Genomic DNA, 21,495 nt, shown 5'->3' with positions numbered 1-21,495 from the left:
GCCTAGTTATTAAATTTACAAGTGTCCGGGTAGCGCGCATGCGCGTTTGTGGTTTTGCCACGTACAGGTCGCTGTGAGGCGTTTCCGATCATCAGTCAGTCAGACGTCGTTCAGCTGAAGTCCAGGACACACAGGCTGCTGCTGGGATTGACACGTCCAAACCACCAGGTAGAGACTCAATGCTTCTCGTACAAACATGTACATACGTTTATATGGTAACTTTACAGGTTTGTAGGGCAAAATAACCTGGATAATAACCATTAGCAGTTAGCCGGTTATCAAGCTAACTAGCATTAGCATAGCTTAGCCTGTGTGAAACTAGGGCAAGCTAAAGAAAACAGAGACGTTTTGTATAATAGGCAGTGTTTTAACAAACAGTATGGGATAGTTAAATAGCAGTATTTATAACACAGGAATGATTGTTGTAATAACTTATTTGAGGTTTGTTAACAGTAATTATTCCTTTTTTACGCCGGGAGAATTGTCACGCTCAGACCTTTATTTGGCAGGAAGTTGCTGCATCATCAGGTGAATGAGGCCTGATGAGATGTTTTAAATGAATCTTTCTTTTGCTTGACTTTTAAAAGTCCTTATGTGTGGTGTTGTCCTAAACCCCCAAAACCACATCATCTTCTCGTCTAAACGATCTTCAGTTAGCTTAGATAGCTGATGGACTGTTGTTATTGGAAACTGTCATCTGCCCTATTTAACATGTCCAATCAGAGAAACCCTAGATATGTATGACAAATTCATACAACGTGTTAAAATAGTAATGTAAGACAGAAGTAAATCGGCATTTGATTGCCAGTTTGCCCACTTGGGTTTTGTCATTGTCTTGATCCAGCGGGCAAGAATTGGTAGTTTTAATCGTGGTTGTCTTTGAATTCCATATGAGTCAAATACAGGTCTGTCTTCATGTTACAGAGTTAGAATGTGCGGATGAGATCGTTCTTGATTGAACGCGCACACTCAAATCGTTTGTATTGTGATATAAAACCCAAAATGCGTCTCCCTATCATTTTGTCTGAGGCCAAAGTCTGTACCGGGAAAGATTGTGAGCCATCTAACGTTACATGTGCCAAATCATCTTAGATCTCATGACCCTTAGACTTTTATGAACTTATAGTATGTCCCAGCAATGGACAGTAGCACTTGTTCAGATAAAACCTCATAGATGAGTCATAGAGTATGGGTTTGAGTAATTCACGAGTGATTCCCTGACGTTTTTAATATCCATAACAAAAGCAGGAAAGTTAGTGGTGGGTGAAGACACTCATTGAGTTACAACTATCACATTTCATAGTTAACTGTTGTGTTGCGGGTGGAATTATGTGCTTCTGATAGAAGAATATAATGATTGTGTCTTCATAGATTGTGCCAGAGGTTTTACTCTGGGCTATTAGCTATATAAGTCTGTATGCGAACATTTAATGTAGGCAGAGCTCTCCTGAAGCTCTTATAGTGTGTTACGTTTCAGCTTGTTGTTGTTGTACTATCAGATGTGCATGTGATGCATTAGTGATAAATGGCCTGCTTCTAATGCTAATAGTGCAGTAATAGTAAGAGTGTCATATTGGCTGGCATAAGTGGCCATTTTGACAATTTGTATTTATTCTGCAGTGGATTCATATAATTTTGATTGCGATTGTATTAAATAGGATACCGTGCTCGTTAGCTAATGGCATTGGTCAGTGAAACCCATATTTTGAAATGTATATAAAAATTTAAAATACAGTATTTACAGTAAAAAATGTTTTTCCAGCAGTATGAATGGCCAGCTGGACCTGAGTGGAAAGCTGATCATTAAAGCTCAGCTGGGGGATGATATTCGTCGTATCCCCATCCACAATGAAGACATCACCTACGATGAGCTCCTGCTGATGATGCAGCGAGTCTTTCGTGGGCAGCTACAGAGCAGCGATGAAGTCGCCATCAAATATAAGGATGAAGGTCTGTCTTAAAGTCACCAAGAAATCAAAAATGTATTTGGAATATACTTATTTTTAATAGAATGTTGCAGTGCTTATAATAAATGATTTATCTGTGCATTAGGGGTGGGAATCTTTGGTCACCTCACGATCCGATTCCGATTCTGGGAGTCACGATCCGATTCCAGAACGATTCTTTATCTACCTTTCCCCCCCTTATTAATTCATTAGTTTACATAAGTAATTAAGTACTTTTTTAAAAATAATTACAAATTAATTTGTTTTTATTAAAACAGTTGTATGTTAAGAATTTTAAACTAATATAACAAATAATAAAGAGGAGCATAGAAAAATATAACAAACAACAAACAAAAAGTGCTTTCAGTAGCCTATAGATTATCTGAACGTTTTCCCTTCAAGAACTGTGAGTGATATTTCTTCATCTTTACTGTTGTTTTTTACTATGACATCATAGACTGCGGGAGATTAAGCTGCATTCACGCACGCATCTCTTTTTAAATAAAAGAAGTAATGCGGTGGGTCCTGTCCGTTTAATCCCTTAAGACATAACTGGCTGTGTTTACGTTAATTTTGCAGAAGTACATTAAACCACTACACGGAGTCGCACAGCCGCATGCGCGAGCAGTCTCACAAACAAAGCGCACGTCAGCATTTGAAATTGAAAGCAGCCTTCTGTTAGTGAGGTTCATATTTTAAATATATAAGTCCACTGCATTCCAAACCACATAAATGATGACTTCGTAGAGCATTTGTAAGGAAAATACCGACGGGCGAGAAAGCGCGCGTCTCTCACAGCGTATCCTGTGCAATGAAGCCTGTGAATGTCCTTGTAATTCGCTTCAACCTTTCCGAACTTTATGAAAGATTATTTTACGGAAGGTTCGAGTGGTGTATGTGTGTGAGGATTTGGAAGCAAGCAGAATACGGGTGTTTCTAAAGCAAACTCAACGTCATCGCACATCTGGTTAAAAACTAAGCTCAGAATCGATTCTGGAATTCTCAGATTCGATCCAGAATCGTTGGAGAGAGAATCGCGATGCATCGATGGATCGATTTTTTTCTCCCACCCCTACTGTGCATATCCTTATTTATTTATTTTTAATTCATATGCCCTCGTAATCTTTAATCTAAAACATTAACCTCCTCTCCCCCTCAATATAGGGGTGGGCGTTATGGAACGCTGATTTGCCATGTATCATGATTTTTTTTCAGGAAAATCACGATTTTATCACAATTTTTCATGTTGGTTTTTTACTATTTTCCAAGTGACTGAGCAGTATAGCCAAATTAATTTCCCTATTTTAAAATGTAGCCTTACATGGTAACAAAATATATATAAAGATAAAAGAATGACAGACCATTTAGGCCAAAGTTGGGGTTGGCGAAGATGAAAATATTTTTCATTATTTTATCTTTGTTATTATAAATAAGAACAAAGATACACATTACAAATGCAATATAATATACAAATGAAATAAACAGTGCTTTATTTTTTCACAGTAGGTGATAACTAACCGTAGTATTCAAGTAAGAAATTGAATAAATATATATAAAAATAAAACACGACATAGACTTCACTGTATAAATTATATTTACATTGATTATTATTAAAGTTACTGAAGGTATTCAGTGAAGAGCAGTAAGTGATTTTCTCTTTGTTTTAGGGGAGTAACAATATATCGTGCCACAATATATCGCAATACAAAAATGCAACAATACATATCGTGGATAGTGACAATATGTATCGTGGATAGTTCCCCCAAAATAAAAATTACTGTGTGAGAAATAAATTCAATTTTTTCAGAGTTTTAGTGTCAGTACTACATTAAACTACTATACATAATGTTGATTATAATGTATAATAATGCAATGGGGGAATATTTGTGGGTCCTGATAATGCCAAATGTCTTATGTTACCAGTAAAAAGTGGCCAACATTATTTTAAATATATCTAGTCAGTGACAGAGTGCAAGCATATTCGTCTAAAATAATTCTGTATTTTCAGCTTCAGAATCATGAATATTTTTATTCTGGTGTCACCATTTTCCTTGGGTTACAAGCACCAAGTCTTGTTTTAATCAACAGTACATTTTTTGTTAACCTTTTATCAAAAGGTTAACAAAAACTCATCTGAAAACTCATCCCTTCCGGGAGCACTTAACATAAAAAAAATAAAAAAATAAAAATCCTTTCCTCTAAATCCTCGCTTGCCTGGCTTATGCTACTCCGAGCTATGTCTGAACTTTGTATTTTGAGCACTTCTTGCGTTGCTTTTGCCTCTTCACGATGACTCGCTTGGTTTAGTCCTCAGTTGTAAGTCGCTTTGGATAAAAGCGTCTGCTAAATGACTAAATGTAAATGTAAATGTACATATGTCTTGGAGTATCGCAATAATATCGTATCGTGAGTTCAGTATCGTGATATGTATCGAATTGTGACATGAGGGTATCGTTACACCCCTACTTTGTTTTTATTAACATTAATGACAAGCGGCAGTAGGTCTAGTAGGCTGCTGTCACTTTAAGACCTCATGCACAGATCTAATATACAGACACGCATCCGGTTTTCTCCCAACTGTTACATTCACTTGAGACATAACTGACTGTTTTTGTAAACCATGTGTGTATTTGACAGTTTAAGCGCAATGAGACGCTAAATATACCTTAGTTTAGTACTCACGCGCTGTTTGACAGGCTTTTAGTGTGTGCCGCTTTGGGTCAGAACAGCGTGCAAATAAAATGTTTAACCGCCAAGGTTTAATACACATGCAAATAATAAACTTTCGTGATTGTGAATAACTGCAAAATGTCACGTGAGTGTCATCCTTTGGCTGCGCTACAGTATATGATCACCCTATCATTCATTCAAGTGCTGTTAAACCATTCAAGCATGATAAGATGCAAAAAAAAATAACTCAAATATGTACTGACGCGCTCTCTGTGAAGTGACTCTCTTTGAACAAACACCCGAAACGGGCGCACAGAATGACGCTTCAGACAGCACGCCAGAGCCGCATTGAGTTTTTTTTCTCGCACTTGAATGGTAGTCTTAAATGAGTTAAAAAGTATTAAATGAACGTATAGAGTTGTGAGAAAATAGGATGCGTGTCAGATCCGCATCTGCGTCTGGTTTTAAAGTGACAGCAGCCTAATAAACCTGCTGCTGTCTGTCATTAATGTTAATCAAAGAACAAAGAGAAAATCACTCACTGCTCTTGACTGAATAACTTTGTAGCTTTAGTAAGGATTAATCTATATTCAATTTATAATTTATGCAGAGAAGACTGTGCAGTGTTTATTAACTGCACAGATGCAGAAATCATTGCTGTAGTATTCAATTTCTGTATATTTACCTGTTAGACGTACCTAGAAATCTAAAACACTGTTTACAAGGTTACATGGGTCATAACCCATGAAACGAAAACAATTACTTTTTTCTGCATTTTAGCAGGGCAGGTAAAAATCTGAACCGGTCTGACTGGGCAAGTAGAAAAAAAACCTTAGTGTTGAGCCCTTAACATAAGACTCACCTAAATGACATTAGTTTCAATGGGTTGATGTGAAGATTGTTTTAAGTTCACTTATGTTAAAGTTTTTTTATATATATATAAAAAAAGCCTATTTAATGTTAAAGCTGATAGCTTTAAATTATAGTGTAATGTTAAATGGCTATAATTAATGGCTAAATAAAAATCCATGTAATTGTGACATCAGTATCAGTTCTGGTATCAGTGATACTGGCCTTTGTTCTTAGTGATTAGCAAAAAGATGCCATTAAATATTTAAAATATACCGTCTTTGTTGTTTGTACATTATTTTGGAGAATCATGTGAAAGTATTACAATATAAAAATATATATTAAAAACTTTTAAAGTTAGGTACAATTAATCGTGATTAATTACAGAACAATGTAAAAAATGCGATTTAAGAGGGGGTTTTTTTTATCGATTGGCAGCACTAGTATTTATCCATTTGCTTATCAGTCATGTTCTATAATACTATAAGATAAATTAACCTATATTAAACTTCTCAGTAGTTTTGCACTATAGACTTTGGTCTAGATCTCAAACTCTTTACTGTCTCAAACTCTACATTTGTCTGTTCTCTTTCAGATGATGACCTTATCACCATCTTTGACAGTTCTGATTTGTCCTTTGCGATCCAGTGCAGTAGAATATTGAAGCTCACTCTTTTTGGTAAGAAACCAGCAATTAGGGCTGCAACAACTAATCGATAAAATCGATAATAATCGATTATGAAAATCGTTGTCAAGGAATGTCATTATCGATTAGTTGGTCTGCTTACGTCACGGGGAGGGTTTACTGGTGATTGGTTGAAACAGGCCAATCAGGATGCTCTCTGTCTTACACGCGCTTCATGAGGCACATACGCACACACGCAAGGCCTCTCTCCCTCCGCCGCTCTGCCGCACGCGCGCGCTACACGGTTTAGAGCACAGTCTCTTCTGTCTCGCATGCGCGCTCAAATCCCGGGAGTTTGAACTAATTTGCAGGCATCAGTGAGCCGCATAAGCCGCTATCAATATGCGGGTGACTCCCAGAACTTCCGGGAGACTTGGGATGTCTGTATTTTGTCTCGAGCATCAGGTTGCGCAATCAGTTCGCTCGCAACATAAGTGATGGATTAAAATAGCGCTACCGCAGAAATAGGTTAAATTAAAACGGTCTTTACAAAGCGAAGCACTAAATATGAAGGCAGTTAATAACAGCAGCAGTAAAAGATTGTTTTAGTCAAGTCACTGTACTCAGTGGTTTTCAGCGAATGCTTGTGCACTAATGCATCATTTTTCCTGTCTTTTTAATCAAGCCTGTTAGCTTGCTGCGTACATCCATTCCGTTCTCTATTTACTGCATTTGTCTATTAAGTTTTAATTGTTTTTCAAACGCGATCTAATGCAGCTCTACGTTCACACGCTTGTTTTCAGTCTTTCTATATTTATTTTATCAATGTATCCTTATAATTCAATTAATTTTAAATAAAAATTAAATGAATTATATATTTTAGATGTTTTTAGTTTATATCTGAACAACATGTCTGTGTAAATTTGTTTTAACAAAAATTGTGTTAAAACAATATGTTGGATATAAATGTTTTTTTTTTTTTACATTAATCATGGTTGTCAACTTGCCATCAGCAATTATTATTAAAAACAATGCAAATATTGATATTACTAAAACTCAATGTGTGGCTTTTGCACTTTTTAAAGTACACTTTTACACATAAATATCCTAATTTAGGGTTTTAGGTAACACTTTATTTTACGGTGTCCTTGTTACATATGTTACATGTACTTACTGTAGTAATAACAGTAAATTATGCATAATTACATGCAACTAACCCTCAACCAAATCCTAATCATACCCTATTCCTATAGTAAGTACATGTAGTTCCTTAATATTACTCTGTACTTAAATATATAATTACACTGTAACAAGGACACCTTAAAATAAAGTGTAACCGGGTTTTATTTAGTCAATAAACAAAAAAATCTAATTGAATTTTTTTATCCGATTAACCGATTAATCGAAAAAATAATCGTCCGATTAATCAATTATCAAAATAATCGTTAGTTGCAGCCCTCCCAGCAATGCTTAGGGTTTTTTCCTCAACCTGACATAAAGGAATATTCTAGAGTGAATGAAAAATGTTTACAGTAATACACTTACAGTGAAGCCTATAGGGTATCGGTATGAAACTGGTGACGTGTGTATTGGAATTACCAAATCATGTATAAACTCTGTTACTTTCACTTGGTATCTGCACCATGAAGGAGCATGAAAGGAATGTGATGTAAGTTTTTGTAAAGCATTGTTTACATATAGCAGAATTAAAACAATAAATTATGTAATGCACAACCAGAAGTTAATTGGTGTAAAAAGTAGTCCCACTCCCAACTTAAAAGAACTATGTAGAACAACTTTGTTCAAATGCAGATTTTTTTTATTTGCTTTAAAATCTGAAACTTGAAGCTTGTATTTTTGTTCAGTCCTCCAGCCCACCTGCCTGCTAGGCTTCCATTGTAAGTTTATATCTATAAATGTGTTTTTTGTTCATTTTACAAACTGAGGGGCAAGTTATATTCTTATAACAACTTCAGGCCACAGATACAGGCACAACAACACTGTTCGCATCAGTGCTAATCATGCTCAGAGTTGAGGTCAGTGAGCTTGTGTAGGTTTATCTTACCTGCAGGAAGATCATATTCCAAAAACGCTCCAGTGGTCATGGTGTCCCTTGACAGAATAGGTGTATAGCACTATAAGAACCAAGCAGCTCATATGCAGCCCATAGTTGTTTTTATGCTTTTTGGATGGTGTTTTTTACATACAAAAAAAGAAGCATATCAAGTTAAAGCTTTTCGATTCCACAGTGTGTTTTTGTGACCCAGAAAACAGAGTGTTATACAAAGCTGTATCCTTTAACCTTTGGGTTAAAATGGACTCTCTCTTAAGCACATAATCCCACATCGGCATGGATGGTGTATTATTGTGGAGTTAAGCTCTTTTAATCTTAAAAATGCTGAACTTGGTCATATTTCATCCAACCAGATGTCGTTTTTTTCTCTTTCAATGATAACACAGCTGGAGCTTTTAGTGTCCAGCAGAGGGTGCAATAGAACAAGATTTGAACTGATAATGACCGTGTCTGACCATGTGAGGTTATCAGTGGGGTGTTAATTTGGGATTTTGGGTGCAATGGAACCGTAAAATCTGGTGGTAACCCCTTTAAGTGTGACTTGATTGTCCAAATACTTGTTGGGCCATTGATATGACACAACATTTAGATTTTAAATGTATCCTAAATGTTAACAGATTTAATGCAGTACTTAAGACAGAATGAGTATTTCTGATACTTTTTAAAACATGCATTGTGACCAGTGGCTTCTTTTGATTAACATAAAGCACTGGTTCTCAACCACGGGGCCGGGGCACCTCAAGATCACTTAAAATGATTTCAATTAAGATAAAACAAACATTAAAATAAAACATTTAGTATTTTAATTCACACCCTCAACAACTGTATGTTTTATTTGAAGAGCCAGGGTTCCCTTGGTCTTGGAAAACCTTGATATATGAGGAAGCCTAATTTTAAAAATGTGATTTCTAGACCTAGAAATTAATAAAATTTTAAAATGCCATGAGCACTTGTTTTATAAAGAATATACATTTTTCTAGTTATACCAAGCTCTAAAATATTTTATCAGGGAGAAATTGTGAGTTTAAAATAATGTTAAAAATCCATGTCCTGTACATGATGAATGACCTGAAGAGTCATGTAAATTCATTGGTTAAATGAGTGGAAGCCCTGCAGCTAACAAGCTTCTCTATACAGGGACTTCTCTATATCTCTATAAAGGGTCAGGGTCATTTTATAGGCTCTAAATCTGCTCTCAATTTCGTGAGCTGTGCTGAAAAGCAATTCTTCTTTTTAACTGGTCTGTGGCACAAACGAATATTCTTAAGAGAGGAAAATCAAACCCGGTTACTTGCCCAATAACGTCATGCTCTCTCTGTTCTAGCGATGTTTGGCTCACACAGGTACATCTGCACTGCAGTGTCAGTGCCAGTTCTCACCATGTGCCGACTATTCTTCAAATGTGTCATCGTAAACGCTGCCGAGCCTGTAGATTTGGTCAGCTTGATTCATACACTATTTTACACTGATTTATTTGCCAAGTCTAGCCAAAATCAAAGGTTGCAATCTGCGTTGCAACCTGCGTTGCGTGGCTGTAACAAAAGCCAGTATTTATGCTCAAATTGTGTAGACCATGTGGTCTGAAAGAACCGATTTTAGTACCAACTCAAAATATACGTTTCTCTTCCTAATAAAAATTAATAACTTTTGGTCAAGTCTGCTCTGTGCACTGTCCAAAGCGTCTGTGCTCCAGCCCAATGAAGTCATGTCTTGACCTTGTATTAGCAAATGTAGCCCTGCCCTTTGTTGGATGCTTGAAGTAGAGAATTTAGATTTTAAGAGTTCAAATGTGCTGGTTCATGGTTGTATAACGTCACGTGTGTGTATGCATCCCAAACGTGTGACTGGCGCCCAGGGGCTGGGTTGGATGCCTGCTAGAGCTTGTGTGATCTCTGAAGAGTCTGGAATGGTTCAAGCGGCAGCCGGTCTCACACATGGACTTAGGAAAGAGCATTCCAAGCTCACACATAACGGCAAAACTCTGGATTTCCTCATCATATAGACATAGTCTGGCTATCTAAATTATCTAATTTTGTTGATCACTTGTTGACTTTGACATCCTATCCAGGCGAATTGGGACGAGTTTCCAGTGTTAAGTAATTTTTCCGTCCTAACTGAAAGCGAAAAGCTGCATGAAATGACAAAATCATAGCAAATCAGAACATTTTTTATGTTTAATATGTGAGGACAGGAATTTGGATGAAAGAAAGGCATGACAAAAATAGAAATGATGTGGTTGATGAAATGTCTGGCAGCTGGTTAGAACCCAAAGTAACATGGATTAGAACAATAGTTTTATGGAAATAGTTAGAACAAAGTGTTAGACAGTGCTTTCAAAAATAATGCTTGTGTTTTTCGCAGTGAATGGGCAGCCTCGGCCACTGGAGTCATCTCAGGTGAAGCACCTGCGTAGAGAACTGATCCATTTGAGGAATAAAGTCAACAGCTTGCTGGACAGCCTGGAGCCCCCCTCAGAGTCTGTCCCAGAGAGCACCAACCCAGAAACCGGTACACACATGAGTCATTCTCTTGTTCTTCATATCCAATACTGTAACTAAAGCATTTGAAACATGTAAATTCACTCTAGAAGCTCACTTAGATTGTATAAGTTGGAGAGCATAAAGGGTTTTTCAGTGAAAACATCATTTACACACCCTTGTGTCATTCCCAACCCATAAGACTTTACTACCGTGAAACTCAGCAACTCATAAATACGAAGTTATGTCTTGATGTGTCACATTTGAATGTATTCAAACACGTTTATCATATGGGTTTGGAACAGAATGAGGAGGATGACAGAGTTAAAAATTTTGGGTGAACTTTCTCTTTTAAATTGAACCTCATAAATTACCTAGAGAGTTACAGAAAGGCAGTACTTGAGCTGTCTTGTTCTGATGTCTCTGTGTGACAGAATGTGTGAATGATGCAGTAGATTCAACAATGAAGTATGCCCCGCCGGTTAGTGCTGCTAGCATGTCTGCGTTTGACCCCCTGAAGAACCAGGAAGAGGTTAACAAGAATGTCATTTCTGCATTTGGCCTGTCTGAGGAACCTGCCCAAGGTACCTTATTCATGTACAGATTTCATAGAATTTATTTGTGGCTTATTAATTGTGAAATTTCTCATTTGTTTGTTGTAATCAGAGTTCTTTTTCCCAGTGTTAAAAATAAATAAATCTAAAATGATATTTAAAAAGAAGCTTAATGTTTATTAATAGATGGCTAAGTAATTGTATAATTCGTTTTTTTTTTCTTTATATACATTATTAGTTTGTACTTTTCAATGGTTTTTTATAGCCACTTGCTGCATTAATGTAAGTTTCAGTTGATGGGCTGTCACAGGTGTGTTTGTCTGTTATTTTTACGGCTTCTAGTGTCGCTCGTTCATTCAGATTTTATATCTGGAACCACCTGATTTATAATGAATCACATTTTCCTTATCTGTTCCTTGTTTTCCAGTTCCAGCTGTAGCCGCCACCGCTGCTGCAGAGGAGCGCTCTGCTACTCCAGACAGTATTGCCTCTTCATCCTCTGCAGCGCCCCCTTCTGCTTTGGCTTCCCAGGCTCCCCCACCTTACTCAGGGGTCCAACAACCTCCCTCTAGTACTATGGATGGTAAATCGCTGCTTTTACAAATTGTACTCCAGTACACTTGTAGAAAGTGTAAAGTAGAAATCAGTCTAATTGTTCAGGGCTTCCTTAAGTCTGGCCAGTCGATTTTGAGAATGTAGTTTTGCACATCCCTATTACAGATGTTTTCTTCTGATGCTTATGGGAAAGAGTCCAGCGAAAGAAAAATGAACAAAGAATCATATGGCCACAAAGTCTTTGTAGTGGATTCAGAGCATGATGTTATTCTCCGCTTGGCCATTGGAATATCTCCCCTCGTTCTTTATCCAAAAAACTTCCACATCAGTCCAGTGCACTTGAGAAATGCTGGCCTAATCTCGTTTTGGCAGGTCATGCTGCTTTGGCAGGAAGGTCACACACCTGTACTTACACATGTTCTCTCACACTCGTACAAACAATGCACACAAAACTTATTTGTTTGCAGCATAAAAGCACCTTACAGATGTTGTCTTCTAACTGAGGCCTTTGGGAAGCTGTCCAGCGGAAGAAAAACAAACCACAAATCAAATGGCCTTCAAGTCAAGAGCATAATGTTATTCTCCGCCCGTCCATTGGGTTTGATCCCACCCCCTCCTCTTCCAAAGTTCTTCCAGATAGACGCAGTGCACATGAGAAATTGTGCAGAGCTGTTCTAGATTTGGCATATTGTGCGGATGGTTGCCATGGTTTCATGGAGTTGTGGAGTTGTGATGCTTTTCTCTGCTTTATTGTTCCCATCGCATGCCGCACTGGGACACACACACAGCCTTTTTTCATTAGTTTCTTGGTGCGATGCACACACACATTTATGAACTTTGGATAATCGGTCTGCTGCTTTGTGTCAGCGACACAATCTCTACCCATCGTGATATGTGAGGTCTGTTTATGTGCAAGATTATATTGCTGTTTAAGGTCTTTAAAAATATTAGGATAATTGTAAGATTTTTTATTTATTTGGATCCAACAATGCCAATTTCAGGCTACAGGATTTTAAGCCCAATTTGCAAGTCAACTAGCTCGCCGACAGGGGCAAATCAGCGGGTGATCAGCGCTCGCCAATCTTTGTGTGTGAACTACTCAACGACTCAACAACATCAAAGAGGCTTGCTGACGCCTCTCCAACGCCAAGCAAATATAGCCAATGAGAGAGCAAGGCATGGGTTGAGGTCCCTGGAAGAAAAACTGCAGCAGTAACATGGCTTCAAGAAAAGTGTGGACACTAGAAATGGAGCAACATTTTATTAAACTGTGGCAGGAGAACGAATGCCTTTGTTGTTGTTGTTGTTGTTTACTCCTGTTTCGCGTCATTTTCATGTTCCAGATGCGTTTTCTTGGTTTGGGGACCGGATAGAGTTGTTGGCTGACAGTTGTTGTCAGCTCGTGTAGTGTGTAACCGCCTGTTGTGAATCATTTACGTAGTGTAAACACCACAACGACTTCAAGACTCCACATTACAGACAGCAAGTCATGTAGTCTGAACAGCACAGCGATCTGCAGACATCTAAAGTCTTGTTGTCTGAACTAGGCATAAAGGATTTAAAATGTGTTGGTCAGGATCAAGAACTGTGCCCTATACAGATGGTCAGACTGTCATCGACCGCCAGCGTTTAAATGAACCATCGACGGCTCAATATTATATGGCTTTCTTATTTGCATGTTTCCAATCAATTCCTCTGTATTGGCACTTTATTTGTTGATATTCCAGAGTAACATGCCAGATATCCTACATCAAAATATATTCCAACGCAGAGCGAGAGAGATCAGTTCCTAATATTTATGGCCCTCTGGTGTTCCAGATTTTTCTCAAACTTTTGATGGTGAAACCATGTAACAGTGGGATATCCACGCTAGGATCTACAAGCTGCTTGCTGATTTTTATAGGAATTCCCTCCCTTAACACTGAATCTTAATCCTTAAAAAAACTTGTTTTCTGTGATTGAACAGGTCAGATGTATCAGCAGTATCAGGCTCCAGGTGGATATCCTCCGCCAGCGGGACCCCAGCAACAGTACGGGATGCAGTACCCTGGTAATTCTTTAAAATGCATACTAATGATTTCTCCTTAAATTACAGCTGAACTTTAAGCCTGGTTCATAACAAAAAAAAAATTTCATTCATCTGAAAAGTTTGGACAAAATTGGATGGCAAATAATTTAAAAACTAGCCTTGCCTGTGAATACAAAGTAAAAATGCAAATATGCTAATAACCTGTAATTAAAATGAAAGAATAAGAACATGTACAATTACTAAAAAGTAAATAATCAAATATATGTAAGAAATGCAATCAATAGTGGCTTGTTGAAATAATTTTTCTGTTTACTCCAAAGCATATATATTACCAAACCTTAATGTTGTTTATTTTGAATTATTAATTTAAAACTCTTTTTCAGCTGGTTATACTCCTCAGTCTGGTGTTCCTCAGGCTCCACCTGCTCAACAGCAGTTTCAGAATTACCCCACCACTACCTCTCAGGCAGCTGGTGCCCCTGGCTCAGCTCCTGGGTTTTCCAACCAATCACAGGCTCCTGCTCCCCAAGGACCCACCCAGTACCCACCTGGAGCATTTCCTGCTCAAAATTACACATCCCAGGCCTCTCAGCAGCCAGCTAACTACAGCCTGCCGCCAACCTCTCAGGCCACAGGGGGGTATCAGCCCCGTCCTGGATACACCCCGCCACCTGGCACCACCCCTCCCCCAGGGGGTGCCAACCCCTATGCCCGAAACCGCCCCCCTTATGGCCAGGGCTACACCCAGCCGGGCCCTGGGTATCGGTAAAAGCCCTTTAATGTCCCCATAGCACCTCGCTACAAGTTTTCTCTGTCTCCAACACATCAGCCCCGAAATCTATGTTTGACATCCTAATATTGTGTTTGTGTTTGTTTGTGCTTTGGGTGCATGTATGAATGCATGTGACAATGAGCTAGTGAAGGTTGTATGTGTGTGTTTGCACACATGGGAGACCAAACGGTGTGGGAGTGGACAGCTGTGTGTGTGTGTGTGTGTGTGTGTGTGCAGTTTATTTTATCACCGGTCTCCTCATTGGTGTTATTTTGTCATAAACAATGAGTCTGTTTAAACACTAGAAAATGATCATAATCAAAGTAAGTGATATTTGTTTAGTTTTCTTTACTCATTTTCTTTACTTTTTCAAATGTCCTGGTTTTTACTAACCCCTGACTGGCCCTCTGCAGTGAAGCCTGTCATTTCTGTATAAACTGTAACTGTTTTCAGGAGGTGAATAAAGACTTTGAGACTGAAGTAATGGGAGCTTTATTCATTTGTTTATGGAATAAAAATGTATTCAGATCTTTCTCTAACTGATTTGAAGATTTCTTATAAATCAATATGAAAACAGGCCATATCTTTTTTTTATATCAGATTCAGAAACAATTGAATTTTCTTTTTAAAAATTACAGCCACAAAAAAAGAGATCATAAAACTAAATAAATTGCTTGTGCTTTTATTAGTAAAGCAGATAAACATCTATAAAATCAAAATTTCAATGTAAAAACTTTTTTACACAAAATCTGGCATTTAAAAGCTTTCTCAGGAAATCATGAGTCTCTGAACTTCTGTACAAAACAATAGACTTCCTTGTTAAAGTGATATTGCATTTCTGACATTAAAAACTGTATAATTACAACAATAAATTGAAAAGCTGCATGACTTGGATTATATGGCCTACTCTTTAAATTCCTTGTTTAATGTTGAACTTGAGCTGTTGAAGGAATATTCTGGGTTCAGTATGTTATTAACAGCGTGTTTCACTAACAATAACAGAAAAAACCTCAACTCTATTTGAAAAAAAAAAAAAAACATGGTCAAAGCACAATGAAAGTCTAGCGGCAAAGCATTACACCCAGTTAAATGTTAAAATACACAGTATTTTATAAGCAAAGCCAAAAGACTTAATGAGACTATTCACATGAGACCAGTGTATCTGAAACACTACAGATATGTCCAATTTTTCAACTCCTGCCATGACCATTTAAAGCCAGTAAACCTGGTAACTTTTGCACAACACTTGCAAGGTCCAAAAAAGGTCTGTTTACTGGGAGAAAAATCCACCTTTAGAAATTACTTTGGCAACTCCTAAGCAGAAGTCCATCATCCCAAACAGTCCCACCACTAAATAATTGAGCTATAACAAAAATTGTATGGAAGAATAGAACATAAGAGCTTTAAAAATATTGCCTTTGTTAAAGTGGCATATTCAACATTTTGATAAATAATATACACCTTTATTTAGCCTTTAAGGGAGCCTGCTTCCCTATATTATCAAACGTTTAACTTCTTAATCTCAATGGTAACATTTATTCAGCTCTGTGCGTTTGCTCCACTGTTTGAGCTTACAGTATAAATAATTCTATATGTGCTCGATAACCGAAAAACAGAGATACATACTCTGTCTGTGCGCAATCAAAAAAGGCCGGTTCTTCCATGGGAACTGCTTTTTCTTATCCGTCATGTCTTCCATCTGCTCCTCGAGGTCCTACCACTTCCCAGGAATGGGTATCCCGCACTCGTACCAGGCCACATAGTTAATCATGGAATTTCCTCCGATCTCCCCAAAATTGACAGGCTCTTGACGCATGGCCCGGAAAAAGCCTTGATAAGAGAGGAGAAATCATCATATCTTTTGTCTGAGATTATTGTGTTTTTGTTTAAAAAAACAAAAAAAATTATATAAGAAACCTTGTCTGGGTGGTAATTGGTTTTGCGGAAGAGGACCACTGGTTCGTCCGTCCAGGAACGAGTCAACAAATTGGCAGTGGTCCTCCCCATACCCTGTTTGATCTCCTATGCTGTAGAACTTCCCTGAAGAAAGAATTAAAGAGTAACTAAGTTACTTTTAGCAGAAATATTTGGTGAGTCTGTAAATGGTTGATACTGACCTTTAAGAGAGTCGCTCAGGTAGATCTTGTATCTGAGAGAGTTGCACAACTGGATACCCACAAACTTGCGGTACCAGGTCCGCTTTATGAACTGCCGCCCGTTGCACTCTGAGTACGAGTCGGCTCTGAACGGAAACGATGACCAGATGGCATTTTTACCTATGAGAGCCCATATAGTTTAGACATTTTACATTTCTAGATTAGACATGTACATTTTGTATAGACATATTGCGTGTTTGTATTTTAAATATATATATTGTATACTTGGATTGAAACACTTACCAGTGGGGGTTTCACTTACGCGAGGATCAGCTGCAATACAGAAGAAACATGATGTCAACGCAACTTAATGCATAATCTATATTTTGTGATTTTTCATTAATGTTTGTTTTTAAAAGAAGTCTCTTCTGCTTACCAAGGCTGAATTTACTTGGTCAAAAATACAGTAAAAAACTTAATATTGTAAAATGTAATTTATTCCTGGATGGCAAAGCTGAATTTTCAGCATCATTACTCCAGTCTTCAGTCACTGTCACATGATCCTTCAGAAATCAGTCTAATATGCTGATTTAGTGCTCAAGCAACATTTATTATTAACAGCGCTTGACATTAACTTTTTTGCTCACTAGCCAATGTGGCTAGTGGTTTTCCAAAATGACTAGCCACGCAGCATTTTTACTAGCCACAGTTTTGTTGTTGTACGTTTTATATGATTAAAATTGACAATGGGGCTAAAAAACGTGCTAAAATGAACTAATATTATCATTAGCTCTGATAAGGTTGTTAAGCTCCTTTTTTGATAACATGTTGTCTAAGATACACATAAAATAGCTTCTTATTGTATATAATAAAAGTGCTGCATTGTTTGTTTGTTTTTTGTTTTACAGCAGTAAATACTGCAATACAGAGTAGAACAATTATCTGCATTAGAAACAACGAGCAAAGAATAAATAATAATTTTAAAGAAAAAATCCACAATTAAGGCACCAGGATTACAACTTTATATAGGCTATATAGGACTATATAGGACTTTGGATTGTTTGTTTTGCATCAGCTTTTCCTCAGAGCTCTGACTTAATAATTATCATCATGAAGCTCTGAGTAACTGGAGATATGTCCACCTGAAACAAGTATAGGCCTACAGGTCTTTATTTTCCAGATTATTCCCACAAGCGCATCTCCTGCTTTCTTTCATGGCATGATTAATTTTATTAAAACATAGAATTAACTCTGGAAAGATAGTTGTGATATGACGTGACATAAGGGCAGCCCTGCTAGTAGTTAGGCCTACACCGTGGCCCTTAATCATGAAGATGATTTTTGCTTTAATACCGGCCATGCACACTCACGAACTGACTGAACGCTGTGTTGATGTGTGTGTGTATGCGACCAGTCGCGTGTGATGATCGTTCGTTTGGCGCGCGCACCCTCGCGCAGCGGCACTGCAGGAGAGCGTGAGACACGCCGGTGGTCTGGATTCTCCTGCTATTAAAAAAAGATCGGTATATCATCACATTAAGTTGATAATTAAGGGCAGACTAAAACAGCCCAGTTCGGCGCACAGTCCGCGAGTTTAATCTCCGCGTGTCTTCTTGTTTGCAGTGTTGTCGTTCAAGAGGATTCACGAATGGACCAATGAGCAAACACTAAACTATGTGCAGGTGGTACTCATGGGAGTGGTAGTGGCATAGTGTCAAATTGCAATTCGTTTGTTATGTCAGATGTCCTTTGACAAGACTACAAATCTTCAACACGCCAAAGTGGCTAGTGAGAGTGACTGTGTTACCCGCCACGGGTGAAATGCACCCGCATTTGGCGGGTTGGCGGGTGTTAATGTCAAGCCCTGATTATTAATATCAATTTTAAAAGCTGTGCTGCTTGATATTTTTGTGAAAACTGTAATATTTTTTTTCATGATGTTTAAAAAAAAATAGAACATTAAAAACAACATATATTTTGTAGCATATACAGGTCCTTCTCAAAAAATTAGCATGTTGTGATAAAGGTCATTATTTTCCATAATGTAATGATAGAAATTAAACTTTCATATATTTTAGATTCATTGCACACCAACTGAAATATTTCAGGTCTTTTATTGTTTTAATACTGATGATTTTGGCATACAGCTCATGAAAACCTAAAATTCCTGTCTAAGAAAATTAGCATATTTCATCCGACCAATAAAAGAAGTGTTTTTAATACAAAAAAAAAAGTCAACCTTCAAATAATTATGTTCAGTTATGCACTCAATAGTCAATACTTGGTCGGGAATCCTTTTGCAGAAATGACTGCTTCAATGCGGCGTGGCATGGAGGCAATCAGCCTGTGGCACTGCTGAGGTGTTATGGAGGCCCAGGATGCTTCGATAGCGGCCTTAAGCTCATCCAGAGTGTTGGTTCTTGCGTCTCTCAACTTTCTCTTCACAAAATCCCACAGATTCTCTATGGGGTTCAGGTCAGGAGAGTTGGCAGGCCAATTGAGCACAGTAATACCATGGTCAGTAAACCATTTACCAGTGGTTTTGGCACTGTGAGCAGGTGCCAGGTCGTGCTGAAAAATGAAATCTTCATCTCCATAAAGCTTTTCAGCAGATGGAAGCATGAAGTGCTCCAAAATCTCCTGATAGCTAGCTGCATTGACCCTGCCCTTGATAAAACACAGTGCACCAACACCAGCAGCTGACATGGCACCCCAGACCATCACTGACTGTGGGACTGACACTGGTGACACTGGACTTTAGGCATTTTGGCATTTCCTTCTCCCCAGTCTTCCTCCAGACTCTGGCACCTTGATTTCTGAATGACATGCAAAACTGAGCAATAGTCCAGTGCTGCTTCTCTGTAGCCCAGGTCAGGCGCTTCTGCCGCTGTTTCTGGTTCAAAAGTGGCTTGACCTGGGGAATGCGGCACCCGTAGCCCATTTCCTGCACACGCCTGTGCACGGTGGCTCTGGATGTTTCTACTCCAGACTCAGTCCACTGCTTCCACAGGTCCCCCAAGGTCTGGAATCGGTCCTTCTCCACAATCTTCCTCAGGGTCCGGTCACCTCTTCTCGTTGTGCAGCGTTTTTTGCCACACTTTTTCCTTCCCACAGACTTCCCACTGAGGTGCCTTGATACAGCACTCTGGGAACAGCCTATTTGTTCAGAAATTTCTTTCTGTCTTACCCTCTTGCTTGAGGGTGTCAATGATGGCCTTCTGGACAGCAGTCAGGTCGGCAGTCTTACCAATGATTGCTGTTTTGAGTAATGAAACAGGCTGGGAGTTTTTAAAAGCCTCAGGAATCTTTTGCAGGTGTTTAGAGTTAATTAGTTGATTCAGATGATTAGGTTAATAGCTCGTTTAGAGACCCTTTTCATGATATGCTAATTTTTTGAGACAGGAATTTTGGGTTTTCATGAGCTGTATGCCAAAATCATCAGTATTAAAACAATAAAAGACCTGAAATATTTCAGTTGGTGTGCAATGAATCTAAAATATATGAAAGTTTAATTTCTATCATTACATTATGGAAAATAATGAACTTTATCACAATATGCTAATTTTTTGAGAAGGACCTGTATTTATTTTAAATGTATAAATCTTTATAAATATCTTTACTGTCACTTTTGATCAATTTAACGCATCCTTGCTGAATAAAAGTGTTAATTTATTTTAAAGCCCAAAGGTTTGAATGGTAGTTTACTGTAAATGCAAGTGTATGTCAAAAAATTGATTAAATTAACCATTTTTCCCCATACCTACTATGAAACTATACATATGTGAATTAGGTTGATCCAAACACATAATTGTCAAAGGTAAGAATTCCTACCTTAAACTTAAGCCAGACAATATACCATCAGGTAAATAACTCCACTCAAGGTCTGAATATATCAAAACAGCATGTTTTTGGACTTATTTCTAACAAAGTTACTCAAAATCTAAAGCACCAGGAAATTCCCCTGAGTTGTCCTTCGTGATGTACAATTTTCCAGAGCTTGTGTCAGATATCCTCATGGTTATTATTATTTTCTGGCAGTTTATCAGGGCCCCAGTACTGTATTTTTTACCTAAATGACTTCAATAGACACAGAAGAGTGAACACATTGGAACTATTAGGCACATTAGCCACATTACTCTCACTGCTGACAGTAATGCTTATATGCTAACTATACATATATATTACAGCAATGGTTCATTGCCAATTTCACACACCTGCGAGATCAATCTTTTGTTCTTAAGTTACCTTGGCCTGCCTGCCTGACTCTATTATTCCATGAGCGCCAGTTTATTTAAATTGTTCAATGACATCAAACACAATCGGCTCTCACGCAACTTGTGACTCATTGCGGTGCTTTCGAATGTTTTCGAATGATTTGCATTAAGGTCTGTTTTTCACACAAAGCTCTCGTATGGCTTCAAATATCTTGAAACGGCACAAAATTTGTGCAGACTGCTTTTATGGTGCTTGTTTTCTTTTTAGAACTTCACATGCCATTAATTTTTGTTATGGAAAAGAGTGACTCTGAAGTAATATCATTAATGCCTCTCTTGTTGATACAATTGGCCCGGTGACACTTCCGGAACAAATAGAGCTCCGATTCACTGGATGAGCCAGATGATTTCACAATGATCTCAGAACATACTGTGGTTGGAGCTCAGGAGCTTTTCGCTGATATTCTTACACACACAATTTATTCACAATGAATTCATGTCTTAGGCCTTTAACATTTCTCTTCCACTTACCTGACTCAGTACTGAAACTGACTGGATCACTGGTTGGGCCTGCACCCAGCTCGTTCTTGGGTGTAACTTTGAATTCATAACTGCAAGAGAAAATGGAGTTCAC

At 38.0% G+C, this 21,495-nt stretch overlaps 2 protein-coding genes across 7 annotated transcripts in view; one reads left to right on the top strand and one right to left on the bottom strand.

Annotated features, from left to right (window-relative positions):
- Nucleotides 1–32: 32 nt before the first annotated feature.
- On the top strand, nt 33–15,031 carry tfg (trafficking from ER to golgi regulator). 2 transcript variants are annotated; one of them, XM_056260718.1, is made up of 8 exons: nt 33–168; nt 1,763–1,950; nt 6,061–6,144; nt 10,526–10,672; nt 11,076–11,225; nt 11,623–11,778; nt 13,717–13,800; nt 14,163–15,031. In XM_056260718.1, exons 2-8 carry the CDS (start codon nt 1,767–1,769, stop codon nt 14,546–14,548), a joined length of 1,191 nt encoding a protein of 396 aa, XP_056116693.1. In that variant the 5' UTR covers nt 33–168; nt 1,763–1,766; the 3' UTR covers nt 14,549–15,031. The 2 variants fall into 2 exon arrangements, with proteins under 2 accessions (XP_056116693.1, XP_056116694.1); XM_056260719.1 differs by having other exon boundaries at nt 51–168; nt 1,766–1,950.
- A 668-nt stretch (nt 15,032–15,699) lies between these two features.
- The window catches only part of LOC130094416 (target of Nesh-SH3), a 29,269-nt gene continuing 23,473 nt past the window's right edge, over nt 15,700–21,495 (bottom strand). For all 5 annotated transcript variants that reach the window (XM_056260673.1, XM_056260675.1, XM_056260676.1 and 2 more), the window contains 5 exons: nt 21,393–21,472; nt 16,951–16,980; nt 16,669–16,827; nt 16,469–16,591; nt 15,700–16,381 (listed from right to left, as the gene is read on the bottom strand). In XM_056260673.1, coding sequence (XP_056116648.1) covers nt 16,266–16,381; nt 16,469–16,591; nt 16,669–16,827; nt 16,951–16,980; nt 21,393–21,472 — 508 coding nt within the window. In that variant the 3' untranslated portion in view covers nt 15,700–16,265. The remainder of the gene's footprint in view (nt 16,382–16,468; nt 16,592–16,668; nt 16,828–16,950; nt 16,981–21,392; nt 21,473–21,495) is intronic.

Source organism: Rhinichthys klamathensis, unplaced genomic scaffold (genome assembly GCF_029890125.1).
Source record: "Rhinichthys klamathensis goyatoka isolate OS25496 unplaced genomic scaffold, OSU_Roscu_1.1 h1tg000177l_1, whole genome shotgun sequence".
Lineage (NCBI taxonomy): Eukaryota > Metazoa > Chordata > Actinopteri > Cypriniformes > Leuciscidae > Rhinichthys > Rhinichthys klamathensis.
Note: the sequence above shows the minus strand (reverse complement) of the source record. Positions and strands in the feature narration are given on the sequence as shown.

What these genes read in the sequence shown, in the direction of transcription:
- tfg (XM_056260718.1), top strand. Translation starts at nt 1,767, where the DNA reads ATGAATGGCCAGCTGGACCTGAGTGGAAAGCTGATCATTAAAGCTCAG. An exon ending in GAGCACCAACCCAGAAACCG is followed by an intron (nt 10,673 to 11,075) that starts GTACACACATGA and finishes TCTGTGTGACAG; the next exon opens with AATGTGTGAATGATGCAGTA. An exon ending in TCCCTCTAGTACTATGGATG is followed by an intron (nt 11,779 to 13,716) that starts GTAAATCGCTGC and finishes GTGATTGAACAG; the next exon opens with GTCAGATGTATCAGCAGTAT.